This window comes from Erinaceus europaeus, chromosome 4 (genome assembly GCF_950295315.1).
Source record: "Erinaceus europaeus chromosome 4, mEriEur2.1, whole genome shotgun sequence".
NCBI lineage: Eukaryota > Metazoa > Chordata > Mammalia > Eulipotyphla > Erinaceidae > Erinaceus > Erinaceus europaeus.
The window spans coordinates 59,728,997-59,742,859 of NC_080165.1; the positions used below are offsets into that span (position 1 = coordinate 59,728,997).

The 13,863-nt window shown below is 41.3% G+C and overlaps 1 protein-coding gene across 1 annotated transcript in view; it reads right to left on the reverse strand.

Annotated features, from left to right (window-relative positions):
• The window catches only part of STK38 (serine/threonine kinase 38), a 109,370-nt gene continuing 95,507 nt past the window's right edge, over positions 1-13,863 (reverse strand). The window contains exons 10-12 of the mRNA XM_060189715.1: positions 11,753-11,933; positions 6,494-6,609; positions 1-629 (exon numbers count right to left, since the gene is read on the reverse strand). Coding sequence (XP_060045698.1) covers positions 525-629; positions 6,494-6,609; positions 11,753-11,933 — 402 coding nt within the window. The 3' untranslated portion in view covers positions 1-524. The remainder of the gene's footprint in view (positions 630-6,493; positions 6,610-11,752; positions 11,934-13,863) is intronic.

Consider the following 13,863-nt stretch of genomic DNA (forward strand, 5'->3'; position numbering starts at 1 on the left):
TTATAACAACAAACTTTCCTACTAATTATAACACCTCTAAAAGGAGGGCACAAGGGCATGAGGTAGATGGATGAAGAGAAGGGCCTGGCAGACCTGGACACAGGCAACAAGAGAAGAATCAGCAGGTTACTGGAGAGCCTAGCGCCCAGGGTGAGGCCCGGAAAGCACCCATTTCTATGACCACTGGTTTGCTGATGAGGTTCAATCTCACTCATAAAAGGCAATGCTTATGGTTTCCACACAAGGAACACTGGAGCCATCCAGAGTGCTGGTTATTTCCTATGTGGTAAGGCCTCCTGGGTTCTGAAGTGTCCCTTCGGCTCTACCATGAGACAGAAGTATCTCACTTCTGGCTGCTTTAAAGAGGTAAACAGACCGTGAATCTGCAGTTCTCCAACTGTATCAACCAACAGTGATGGGTAAAAAGGGAGACATGGAGAAGTATCTTCTTCCAGTCTGTTTTAGTGGGATTCATGTTTCTCAGAGGGTAAGGATGGAAACTAAGTGGGATGTTGGCATTCCTTTTACATCAAGTGGTCATTCCAGAGAAAGCGCAGCAACACATGAACTCCTCCAAAGGAAAATATGACAAAATGAGCAAATGCATCTCTGTCTTCCTGTTGGAGATTCTGTGGGAAAGAGATGAAATTTTTTTTTTAAAGAAATACAGCAATTCAGGCTGGGGAGGTAGCATTATGATGATGTAAACAAAGCTTTCCATGCGAGTTGGGTGGTAGCGCAGCGGGTTAAGTGCACGTGGTGCCAAGCACAAGGACCAGCGTGAGGATCCCGTGAGGATCACCTGCAGGGGAGTCGCTTCACAGGCGGTGAAACAGGTCTGCAGGTGTCTATCTTTCTCTCCTCCCTCTCTGTCTTCCCTCCTCTCTCCATTTCTCTCTGTCCTATCCAACAATGATGACATCAATAACAACAACAATAATAACTATAACAAGGGCAACAAAAAGGAAATAAATAAATACTTTAAAAATACTTAAAAAATAAAAGCTCTTCATGCCTGAAACACCAAAGGCCCCAGGTTCAATCCCCAGCACCTCCACAAGCCAGAGCTGAGCTCTGGTTTCTCTCTATCTCTCTATCTCTCCATCTCTCTTTCTCACTCTCATCTTTCTCTCTGTATCTCTCTTATTACAATAAATAAATAAATATTAAAATAAAAAATAAATAAAACAATTCAAAGTCAGAAAGTCACTATTCATTTAATTAGTGCTTCTACACTGCCTCAAGAAATTTACCTCTCAGTTTAGGATGTAGTGCAGTGGATAAGGAATTGGAATGAAGTATGAGGTCCCGAGTTATAGCCCCAGCATCACAAGTGCCAGAGTGATGCTCTGGTCCTTTTTCTCCCTCATTAATAAACGAGTCCTTAAAAGTATGCATGTACAAATTACTGTATTTACTGTCGAATGTAAAACATTAATCTCCCAGTAAGGGAAAAAAAATTTAAAAATTAAGTCCAAAAGCAGTGTCCCTCCAGGTGATTCCCTATCTTGGTCATCAGCAAATGAGGGCTCTCTTTTCAGGCTAATAACCTCTTCCTCTAGCTTCCTGGAGCATTTTCTAGTTACTCTAGGATAAGCAAGATAGTTGGTTTTAGTGTTGACAAAACAGATAAGGGCTAGATGAGCAAAGAGGGGATCAAACATGAGCAAATCTGGCAGTGACAAAGAACACAACAGGCTTATGGAGCCACTGTCTATAGCAGAAGGAGCAGAGTGTCAGATACCAATGGCTCTCCTACTGTCCCTTTACCTGCAGGCGAGTCCAGTATGTCAGCCTTAGTAGAGTAGAAACGTGACTCTTCTGCTTAGTGCCCTCCAGTGGCTCACTCAGAAAAAGAAGTGATATTATGGCCCTCCCTAGCCTGCCTACGCAGCTTTCTTTCCAAATCTTTTACTTCTTCCTGCTGGTCTTCAAGCATGTCAACCATTGCTATCCTGCCTCCCATGCTGTACCAAAACTTCCTCACACAACACTGTCAAGTCACCTTCAAGGTAAGGCCTTCCTTTAACTCTTCAACTTAAAAAGCACAAAGATCAGTTTAACTATGGAAGTTGGAGCCCCAGATCCACATCTGCGGGGGCGGGGGAGGGGTCACTTCACAAGTGGTGAAGCAGGTCTTCACAAGCGGTGAAGCAGGTGTCTTTCTTTCCTCCTCTCTGTCTTTCCCTCCTCTCTCCACTTCTCTGTTCTATCCAACAACAACAGCTATAACAATAATAACAACCACAACAATGGCAACAAAATGGGAAAAAATAGCCTCTAGGAGCAGTGGATTAGTAGTGCACTTAAGCCCCAGTGATAACCCTAGAGGCAAAAAAAAAAAAAAAAAAAAAAAAAAAAAAACAACAACCTGTGAGTTCTCCAACTTCCCCCTCCCTTTCTTTCCTTTTTTCTTTATAAAGATTGTATTTATTTATTAATGAGAAAGATAGGAGAAAAGAAAGAGCCAGACATCATTCTGGTACATGTGCTGCTGGGGAGTGAACTCAGGACCTCGTGCTTGAGAGTCCAGTGCTGCATCACCTCCCAGACCATTCCTTCCTTTATTTTCCTCCAAAGCATTCATCATTATATGATAAGGTATATGATTTATTTGCTTTTTATTGATTGTATCCTTTATAGACTATAAACTCTAGGGCCTGAGCAGTGGTACAGTAGATAAAGCACTGGACTCTCAACCATGAAGTCCTGAGTTCAGTTCCTGGCATCCTGTATGCTAGAGTGGTATTCTGGTGTTTTCTCTCTCTGTCTCTCTCTCTCTCACTCTCTCTCTCTCACTCTCACTCTCCCTCTTTCATAAATGAATAGATCTTTAAAGGAAAGAAATAAAGGAAGGGAGAGAGAGAATATAAACTACATAAAACAGGAAAGTTTGTCTCTTTTGATCATTGCCATAGCTCCAGTACTTAAATGGAGCCCAACACATAGTAGGTGCTCAGCAAATATTAGTTCAATAAATGATAGGTCAGCAGCAGCAGGCTTAGGAATCCAGAATTTATCAGTAACTTGAAATTATTAAAAGAATTTTCCCATTTATAGTTAATATTGGTTAGAAAAATTGAACAAATGTCATTCTAGAAAGACAGATGAGAAAAACAGAAAGATCACTGAGTCAGATACTCATATACTTTAATACTGAATTTTTTATATTTATTTATTTTCCCTTTTGTTGCCCTTGTTTTTTGTTGTTGTTGTAGTTATTATTGTTGTTGTTATTGATGTTGTCATTGTTGGATAGGACAGAGAAATGGAGAGAGGAGGAGAAGAAAGAGAGGGGGAGAGAAAGATAGACACCTGCAGACCTGCTTCACTGCCTGTGAAGCGACTCTCCTGCAGGTGGGGAGCTGGGGGCTCGAACTGGGATCCTTAAGTCAGCCAGCTCTTGTGCTTTGTACCATGTGCATTAACTCGCTGCGCTAATGCCAACTCCCCATATACTTTAATTCTAATTAAATTTTTATTACCTTATTGGACAGAGACAGTCAGGAATTGAGAGGGGAGGGAGAGAGAGAGAGGAAGAAAGACACCTGTAGCACTGCTTCACCACTCACAAAGCTTTCCCCCTGTAGATTGGGACTAGGGGCTCGAACCTGGGTTCTTGTGCATTGTAATGTGTGTACTCAACCAAGTTCACCACCACCCAGCCCCTCTAATTTTGCCAATTAGTTATCAAGTGACTTTAGATAGAATACCTAATCTCTCAACCTCAGCTGGTTCTCCTGTAGCACCTATGACAAATATTCATTTCCTTCCCCTTTCTAACAAACTCAGAAATTCCCTGTGCGTTATTATATCAGTCAGCATCCCACAGAAGACAAATGGCACATCTCAGGCTGGATAGTCCTAGGAGGGTGAAAGAAAGGGTCTATCTACAAAGAAGTGGCGAGGGGTGGGGTAGTGAGAAGGTATGGCACTACAGCCTTGGCAGGTAACAGCAGTACTGTTGCCACTCCTGGGTCTGTAGGCATAGAACCTGGAAAGAGAGAGCCCTGTGGAAAACAAATCTAAAAGATACATTTAAGGTGTGGTCCAGGAGGTGGCACAGTGGATAAAGCATTGGATTCTTAACCATGAGGTCCAAAGTTCAATCCCAGGCAGCACATGTACCAGAGTGATGTCTGGTTCTTTCTCTCTCTCTCCTATCTTTCTTATGAATAAATAAATTCTTTAAAAAAAAAAGAGAGATACATTTAAGATCCTAAATGTTATGGGAAGACTATTTTTATAAACATACTTTAATCTAGAAATTAAATGTCTTAGATTTTAAAAAATTGGCTTTTGAACTAAAATCCCTTTTACTAAATAGTAGGGGTTTGGCAGTAGTGCACCTGGTTAAATGTACATATCACCATATTGAAGGAGCCAGGTTTGAGCCCTCACTCCCTACCTGCAGAGAAAACACTTCATGAGTGGTAAAGCACGTCTGCAGGTGTCAATCTTTCTCTCTCCCACTCTAATTCCCTTCCCCTCTCAATTTCTCTGTCCTGACAAGTAAAAATAGAAAGGGGGGAGGAAAGAATGGCCACTGGGAGCAATGGATCCATAGTGCCGGCACTGGATCCCAATAATAACCCCAGTAGCAAAAATAAAAAACAAAAAACAAACAAACAAACAAAAACAAGTAAAATAAAACCTAAAGGAAACAAGATGTGTGCCTGAGCAAGCTTGAGCTTGAGTCACACATGGTAAATTAGCAGCTTACTACCAAAGTGAGCTATTTTGATGGCCCCTTAATTGTACCTTTAAATGGATCAAATGTATGGTATATGAATTTTATTTCTTAATAATGCTCTTTTGAAAGATTTATTTTTTATGAGTAAGTGAAAGAGTAGGAAGATGAGAAAGCACCACTTGGTTCTATGTGGTATCGGGGATCAAACCTGGGGAGTCACTGATGTAACTTCATGCTGTACTCACTAAGCCACCTCCCTGGTTACAGTAAGTTACATATTTTTACTGTTATTAATTTATTTATAAAATTAAAATAGCAACCAGATCATAGGATAAGAGAGGTATAATTCCATATAATGTCCACCACCATAGTTCCGTGTCACATCCCCTCCCAAGTTTCATATTTTTTAAATGCAGTGCAGTTCAGTGTCAAGTTATTAAACTGAAAAGGTATTAAGTTTAGGGTTTAATAGAAATTACAACTTAAAAGGTAATGAAGGGACAAGGTAGGTGACTTAGCAGTAGAGCACATGCCTGGCATATGACTCTGGGTTTGAACCCTGGAACTACATAGGAATGGGATGGTACTCTGGTCACTTTCTCTGTCTCTCTGAATTAAAAAAAAAAGAGAAGATTAAATCCCTGCCACCACAATGTGCCAGAGCTGAACAATGATATAGTTTCTCTCTTTGTCTCTCTCTCATGAAAATAATGTTTAAAAAGACAAAAGGGAAAAAAAGAAAGGTGGAGCGGAGGAGACTGTGTAATGGTTATGCAAAGAGACTCTCATGCCTGAGATTTTAAGGTAAGGTCCCAGGTTCAATCCCTGCAGCACCATAAGCCAGAGCTGAGAAGTGGTTTGGTGGAAAGAAGGAAGGAAGGAAGGAAGGAAGGAAGGAAGGAAGGAAGGAAGGAAGGAAGGAAGGAAAGAAGGGAGAGAGAGAGGAAAGAGGAAGAAGGAGGAGGAGAAGGAGAAGAATAAAATGAAAAAAGAAAAAGGAAGGGAGGGAGATGGAGAAAGACAAAAAATAATAAAGGTAATGAAAAAATGGAAAGGGAGGTGATTATATAGAGCAGTGACTTTTTTTTAAATTTATTTTATTTTATTTTATTTATTCCCTTTTGTTGCCCTTGCTGTTTTATTGTTATAGTTATTATTATTGTTGTTGTTGTCATCGTTGTTGGATAGGACAGAGAGAAATGGAGAGAGGAGGGGAAGACAGAGAGGAGGAGAGAAAGACAGACACCTGCAGACCTGCTTCACCGCCTGTGAAGTGACTCCCCTGCAGGTGGGGAGCCGGGGCTCGAACCGGGATCCTTATGCCGGTCCTGAGCAGTGACTTCTTAATTGAGTTGAAGCAATTACAGAATTTGTTACGGTTGGGTCTGGGTATGTGTAGTTCTTAGAATTCCACAGATGATCCTAATAAACTTCCTAGTTTGAAAGCATGGAGCAGTTTTTTCACTGTTTAATTAATGTGCCCTCAAAGCCCCTGGGGTGTGTACAAAAAGACAGATTCTGACGCTGGCCTCATAGGCTGGGGTCTGGGGTTTTGCACATCTGATCAGCTGCCAAGTGACGCCAATTTGCTATTAGGCCACAAGCCACAGATTGAATAGCCAGTGTGAAATAAAATGGCTTTGACTCAGGTTCACAGCTGTTAGATCTAATGTTTGTTGATCTGGATTTCGTTAATCTGGTCGCTCTGCTAATTCCTGGACATCCTCTACTCCATAGCCACTTTTCAATTTATTCATCCTCCTGCCTAACAGATCTTTTGGAGGGAACCTGATGCCTCACCTCATGGTCAATGCTGTCCCCAATGTTTCGCAGCTTCAAGGCCAGTTTGTTGATTATTTCTTCCTGGTGGTGATTCTGCCCAGTGTTGTTCTCAAAATGGGAAGGTGAACTGTGATCTACATTGGCAAAAGAGAGAGAGAGAGAGATCATTCTATTGACACTAACTTTCTGTAAATCACTCGTTGCTAGTCTCTAAAAACTCTTTAGACAATGAGGGAAATGGAATCTCACCATCATTGAAAAGGAGTCTTGCACTGGGATGCATCGGCTCTGTCCAGTGGCAATATAATGTGAAAAATGGAAATATACTTTGAGCTACACATTCACTTTTAGTTTTCTACTAGCAAATCTTTGAAATCCAGTATATAGTTTATATTTACAGGATATCTTAATTTGGGTGCTGACTTTTTACTGAAAAATATTTATATGTAGTTAGATTTCATGAAGTTTACACTTTAAAAAGTGGATTCACATATCCAAGTTGTTCCAAAAATAATAAAAGTTTTCCAACAACTAAATCAAATACTAGTTTTTAAACTTAAATCAACTAAAACTTAATAGTTTAATTCATAAATCAAATGTGGTTAGTAATTATTGCACCAGACAGTGCAGGTCTGTATCTTTCCAATTTTTTTGTTTGTTTGGTTGTTTTTTAAATTTTTTAAAATATTTATTTTATTTATTCCCTTTTGTTGCCCTTGTTGTTTTATTGTTGTAGGTATTATTGTTGTTGTTATTGTTGCCATTGCTGTTGTTGGATAGGACAGAGAAAAACGGAGAGAGGAGGGGAAGACAGAGAGGGGGAGAGAAAGATACCTGTAGACCTGCTTCACCGCTTGTGAAGCGACCCCCTCCCACAGGTGGGGAGCCAGGGGCTCCAACCGGGATCCTTAAGCCTGTCCTTGCGCTTTGCGCCACCTGTGCTTAACCCGCTGCGCTACTGCCCGGCTCCCATCTTTCCAGTTTGTTTATTTTTAATATTTATTTATTCATTTTCCCGTTTTGTTGCCCTTATTGTTTTTTATTGTTGTTGTAGTTATTATTGTTGTGGTTATTGATGTCCTCATTGTTGGATAGGACAGAGAGAAATGGAGAGAGGAGGGGAAGACAGAGAGGGGGAGAGAACGACAGACACCTGTAGACCTGCTTCACCGCCTGTGAAGTGACTCCCCTTCAGGTGGGGAGCCGGGGGCTCGAACCGGGATTCTTACGCTGGTCCTTGCGCTTTGCACCATGTGTGCTTAACCCGCAGCGCTATCGCCTGACTCCAGTCTTTCCAGTTTTTTAAAAGTAGGTTTTCTGGGCCTGGTAGTAGTGAAGCGGGTTAAGCGCAGATGGCGCAAAGCGCAAGGACCGGCGTAAGGATCCCAGTTCGAACCCCGGCTCCCCACCTGCGGGGAGTCGCTTCACAAGCGGTGAAGCAGGTCTGCAGGTGTCTTTCTCTCCCCCTCTCTGTCTTCCCCTCCTCTCTCCATTTCTCTCTGTTCCTCCTTCACAGACGGTGAAGCAAGTCTCCCCACCTGCGGGGAGTCGCTTCACAGATGGTGAAGCAAGTCTGCAGGTGTCTTTCTCTCCCCCTCTCTGTTTTCCCCTCCTCTCTCCATTTCTCTCTATCCTATCCAGAAAGGATGACATCAATAACAACAATAATAACTACACAACAATGAAAAACAACAAGGGCAACAAAAGGGAAAATAAATAAATATTTTAAAAAAGAGATGAGTTAATAAAGAAAAATGGGATTTTCCATTTAGTGGTGTTTTGTTGTTGTTGTTGTTGTTATGTTTTTTGCTTTTTATAGCTTTGTCATCAATGTTACCAGTAAAACTCAGTGCTTGCATGGTTCCACTATTTCCAGTGGCCTTTTTTTTCCCTTCCTTTTTTTTCTTACTTTTTACAGAGAATAGGAGACAAAGAAAAAAGAGTCGGGGCAGGGAGAGAAACAGCTGCAGCATTGCTCCCCTGCAGGTGCAGGTCAGTAGCTTGAATCTGGGTCCTCACATACAGTAGCATGTACACTCCACCAGGTGAGCCACATGTCCTCCTCCCCCATTTAATGTGTTTGCCCACAGCCTTTGAATTAGTTCCTGCAAACCTTATCTGCTTGAATAACCAGTATGTGTCTTTTAGCAACACAGAGTAAATTTGTGGTGGGCAATCTGGGGAAATTTGAAAGAATAAAGACAAGGTCTCTGTCCCTTGAGTTACTTTCAGTGTACTGATCAGGGGGGTGAAACCATTTCCATGTGCTTTAGGAATAAAGAAGAACAGGAAACACATTTGGACTAGAGTAGATAAAGGTATGGATTCTTAGATACAGCTAATTCTCCATTGAATTTATTTAGTTTCAAATAAAATGTGAGGGGTTTGGATTTCTCAGACTTGGTTCTAAGAAAATTAACTGTTGAGGGCCAGGTGGTGGGTGGTGCACCTAGTTGAGCTCACATGTTACAATGCACAAGGACCTGGATTTAAGGCCCCGGTCCCCAACTGTAGGGGGAAAGCTTTGAAAGTGGTGAAGCAGGGCTGCTGCAGGTGTCTGTCTCTCTGTCCTCTCCCTCTCTATCTTCCCCTTCCCTCTCGATGTCTGGCTGTCTCTATCCAATAAATAAAAAATATATAATTTAAAAAACAGAATAAATTGGGTGAGGGTAGATAGCATAATGGTTATGCAAAGAGACTCTCATGCTTCAGGCTCCAGAATTACAGGTTCAATTCCCCCACACCACCATAAGCCAGAGCTGAACAGTGTCCTGGTAAAAAATAATAATAATAAAAAATAAAAATAAGGGGGCCAGGTGGTGGCGCACCTGCTTGAGCACACGTTACAATGCACAAGGACCCAGGTTCGATCCCCTGATTCCCACCTGCAGGGGGAAAGCTTCACAAGTGGTGAAGCAGGGCTGCAGGTGTCTCTCTGTCTCTCTCCCTCCCTATCGTCCCCTTCCCTCTCTATTTCTACCTGTCTCTATCCCATAAATAAATAAAAATCATTTAAAAATAATAAATAAATAAATAGTCCTCAGAGAATTTAGTGGGAAAGAAACACAGATATGTTGAAGAGCAAGATCTGCACAGAGGAGTCAGTGAAGACATGAAGAATATTATCTCTGGATAAAGTCTTGGCAACAGATGATCTGATTTATCAGGTATGAGAAAAGAGAGAGAAAAGCAAACTACTTTTCTCATTAGCAGACTGGAAGATGATGATGACACTAATGACCTGTAAAGGTCTGCTCTGATCCTGCTTTCTAGTCCTATTTTCAACTCTGACACCATCTTCCTAGAAAATACTTTCAGCCCACCTACATGTTAGCTACCAGGCTCAGTCAAAAAATTAGTAAAGTCATGGGCTTCTTGGAATATACCTAAAATAGACTTTCTAGCTTCTTCCAACATGAAGACCTAAAATTTTATCTGCTATATTCTTACCTTTAGGTTCCTCATTATTAAACAATTTGTTCTAATTTATATCTTAATGCTTTTCAGCCATCAAGTTGCAAATGCTACTATGATGCCTGACTTCTCTGGGCAGATGACCTTATCAACATACCCTGGAACCCTACCTCTGCAGAGCACCACCCCCCTAAAAAAAAGATAGGAACAGGCTGGATTGACCTGCCAATGCCCATGTCCAGCAGAGAAGCAATTACAGAAGCCAGACCCCCTACCTTCTGCACCCTATAAATATCTTTCCATACTCACTGAGGGATAAAGAATAGGGAAGCACAAGGGCAACAAAAGGGAAAATAAATAAATATTTTTAAAAATATTTTAAAAGAATAGGGAAGCTTACAGTGGAGGGAAGGGGATGTGGAACTCTGTTGGTGGGAGTTGTGTGGAATTGTACCCCTTCTTTTCTCACAATTTTGTTAATCATTATTAAACCACTAGTAAAATAAGTAAAAATAGGGTAGGGGTTAATACATAATGGTGGTACCTTGGACTTTGGAGCCTCATGCAAGTGAGTTTTTTTGCATAACCAATTTTTTCTGTCTCTACCAAAAACAAACAGGGGGAAAGGATTTTAATTTCCCAGCATTCTCAGACATTCTGGTACCACACCTTTTGTGCAAATTAAAATTTCCACCTTATCTTTCTTCTTTCTCTCGTGTTCTTCCCCTATGTCAAAACTAAAAAAAAAAAAAAAAAAAAAAAAAAACCTCTGAATTAAATTCTTGCTAACTTAAAAAATGCAGACATTGGGGCTGGCAAAATAGCTCAATTGGATAATGTGCTGCTTTGCCATGTGTGCCACTCAGGATCGATCCAGCCTCCACTATACTGAAGAAAGCTTTAGTGCTATGATCTTTCGCTCTCTCTACCTCTATTAAAAAAAAAAAAAATGCTGTTAGGCCAAGCTTAAAAACCCGGAACCTGGGGGCCGGTTGGTAGCGCACCAGGTTAAGCGCACATAGTGCAAGCCCAAGGACCGAGCAACGATCGCGGTTTGACCCCAGGGCTCCCCACTTGCAAGGGGGTCACTTGGCAAGTAGTGAAGCAGGTGTCTGTCTTTCTCTCCTCTTCTCTGTCTTCGCCACCTCTCTCAATTTCTCTCTGTCCTATCCAGTAACAACAGCAGCAGAAGCAACAACAATAATAACAACAATGGGGGAAAAATGGCCTCCAGGAGCAGTGGATTCCTTAGTACCCCAGCGATAACCCTGGAGGAAAACAAACAAAAAAAAACAGAACCTCACTTCTCCAGAGCCCTACCCCACTAAGGAAAGGCAGACAGGCCTTGAGGTATGGATCTACCTGCCAATGCCCATATCCAATGGAGAAGCAATTATAGATGCCAGACCTTCTACCTTCTACACCTCATGGGGAATTTGGCCCATACTCCCAAAGGGAGAAAAAAATAGGACCTTCCAGTGGAGCATATGGGACAGGGAACTCTGGTGGTGGGACCTGTGTGGAATTGTACCCTTGTTATCTACAATCTTTAAACATTATTAAGGCATTAATAGCACAAATTTTATTAAAAGATAACTTTGATCTATTTTAGCTGACCTGGGATCATCCTAGTTAGTTGTCACATCAATGAATCAGGGCTAGTAGAAACTAAAACTTAACATCAAGAGCAAAGTTTTGTTTAGATTTTTACTACCTACAAACTTTCTTCAATAGCTTTACCACAGTTTCTTAGATTAATGTACAGATAACTTATTTAATGCCCAATTTTATGTTCAAAATACAAGGAAAAATACATACTAGATAGAATATTTATCTTAGTTTACTAAAAAAATAATAACTTACCTGGGTCTCCTGACATGGTTGAAACTGGCAGAGAGCTGACAAGTCTGGTCATGTATGACTCCTGAACTCTATAGTTTACCTTCAGTGATTTGCAACAATTTGTTACTTCTGACCCAAGACTCAGAACTTGTTTAGAGTCACAAACAATGGCAAGATGTTGTTTACTCTTCATGCTATTTCTCTATTGAGAAAACATATTTTCACAGGAATTTCTCAATACATTTTTGGTATCTTAGGGGAATACTGATGTGCTAATGATACCACCTATCCTATGCTCTACATATAAAAAGGTTTGGCATCAAGTATAAATAGAATAGTGTGCAATTCATCCCACAAATGCCTAGCGTTAGCCTAACCAAACAATAAACAAATAGCATCATTTATATCATAATAAATAATACTTATATCATGATATGATAAATGATATTATTTATAAATAGCACACAATATGCCAGCTATTATATATTATTATTTAGAACAATTTTTTTCATTAGTGATTTACAAAATTACAAAATAGCATAGGTACAATTCCACAGCATTCCCACTACCAGAGTTTTGTGTCCCTATTCACACCACTGGAAACTGCAGTGGTTCTTCCAAGGTCACAGATATGGGTTGACTATTATTTCTACGACTGTCTGTCAATCTATATGTATATATGTGGTCTTTCTTTTCTTTTTCTAAATATTTATTTATTTATTCCCTTTTGTTGCCCTTGTTGTTTTATTGTTGTAGTTATTATTGATGCTGTCATTGTTGGATAGGACAGAGAAATGGAGAGAGGAGGGAATGACAGAGAGGTGGAGATAAAGATAGACACCTGCAGACTTGCTTCACTCCCTGTGAAGCGATTCCCCTGCAGGTGGGGAGCCGGGGTTCGAACCGGGATCCTTATGAGGGTCCTTGCACTGCGCCACCTGCGCTTAACCCGCTGCGTTACCGCCCGGCTCCCACTCTTTCTTTTCTTTTTGTTGTTTGCCTTTTTTATTTTTTTAATATTTATTTATTTATTTGTTCCCTTTTGTTGCCCTTGTTTTTATTGTTGTACTTGTTGATGTTGTCGTTGTTGGACAGGACAGAGAGAAATGGAGAGAGGAGAAGACGACAGAGAAGGGGAAAAAAAGATAAACACCTGCTCTCTTCTCTTTTCTCTCTCACATCGGGACCCGGAGAAGGGCTAGCATACAGAGTGGAGGCAGCCATTGTGGTTTGGCACCACGTGGTTTAACCCGTTGTGCTCACAAGGACTCTGGGCCATCAGCACTAATAAGAATTATATTACCATGCCACCACGGAGCTCCTGGTCTCTTTCCCTAGAAGCAAGCCTGGCAGTGGGGAGCTGGGGGCTCAAACCAGGGTCCTTGCGCTTTGCACCACCTGAGCTTAATCCTGCGTTACCGCCTAGCTCCCCAAAAGTTCTAATGAACTCAGAATTACTTCTTGTTTTAATATTTATTTATTTCCTTTTGTTGCCCTTGTTTTATTATTGTCGTTGTTATTGATGTTGTTGTTGTTGGATAGGACAGAGAGAAATGGAGAGAGGAGGGAAAGACAGAGGGGGAGAGAAGGACAGACACCTGCAGACCTGCTTCACTGCCTGTGAAGTGACTCCCCTGCAGGTGGGGAGCCGGGGGCTCAAACCCGGATCCTTACGCAGGCCCTTGTGCTTCGCACCACGTGCACTTAACCCACTGTGCTACTACCGGACTCCCAGAATTACTTCTTTTAATGCAACAAAACAATAGTAAAACTAATGCAGAAACTGTGCTGATGGCAACCCTGAGCCCTGTAAATTGTATGCTGAGTCAGAACTGACTGAGGGCACTCAACTGGCAGAGGGGCGGGTAAGAAGAGGTAATGAAGAGTTTGGAAAGGGATTGGAGCTCTGAGCAAGTTTCACTGCAAAGGGAGAAAGGACCATTCTGGACAAAAGAAGCTAGAAGCACCAATGAAATAGCACCATCAGTGATGCACCAGACTTTCATGCCTGAGGCCCCAGAGATATCATATTCAATCTTCATCACTACAGAATAAGCCAGAATTGAGCCGTGTTTCTCTCTTACACAAAAATAAGTCTGGGGCGGGGGAATGCCAGAAAGCAGTGATCTGTC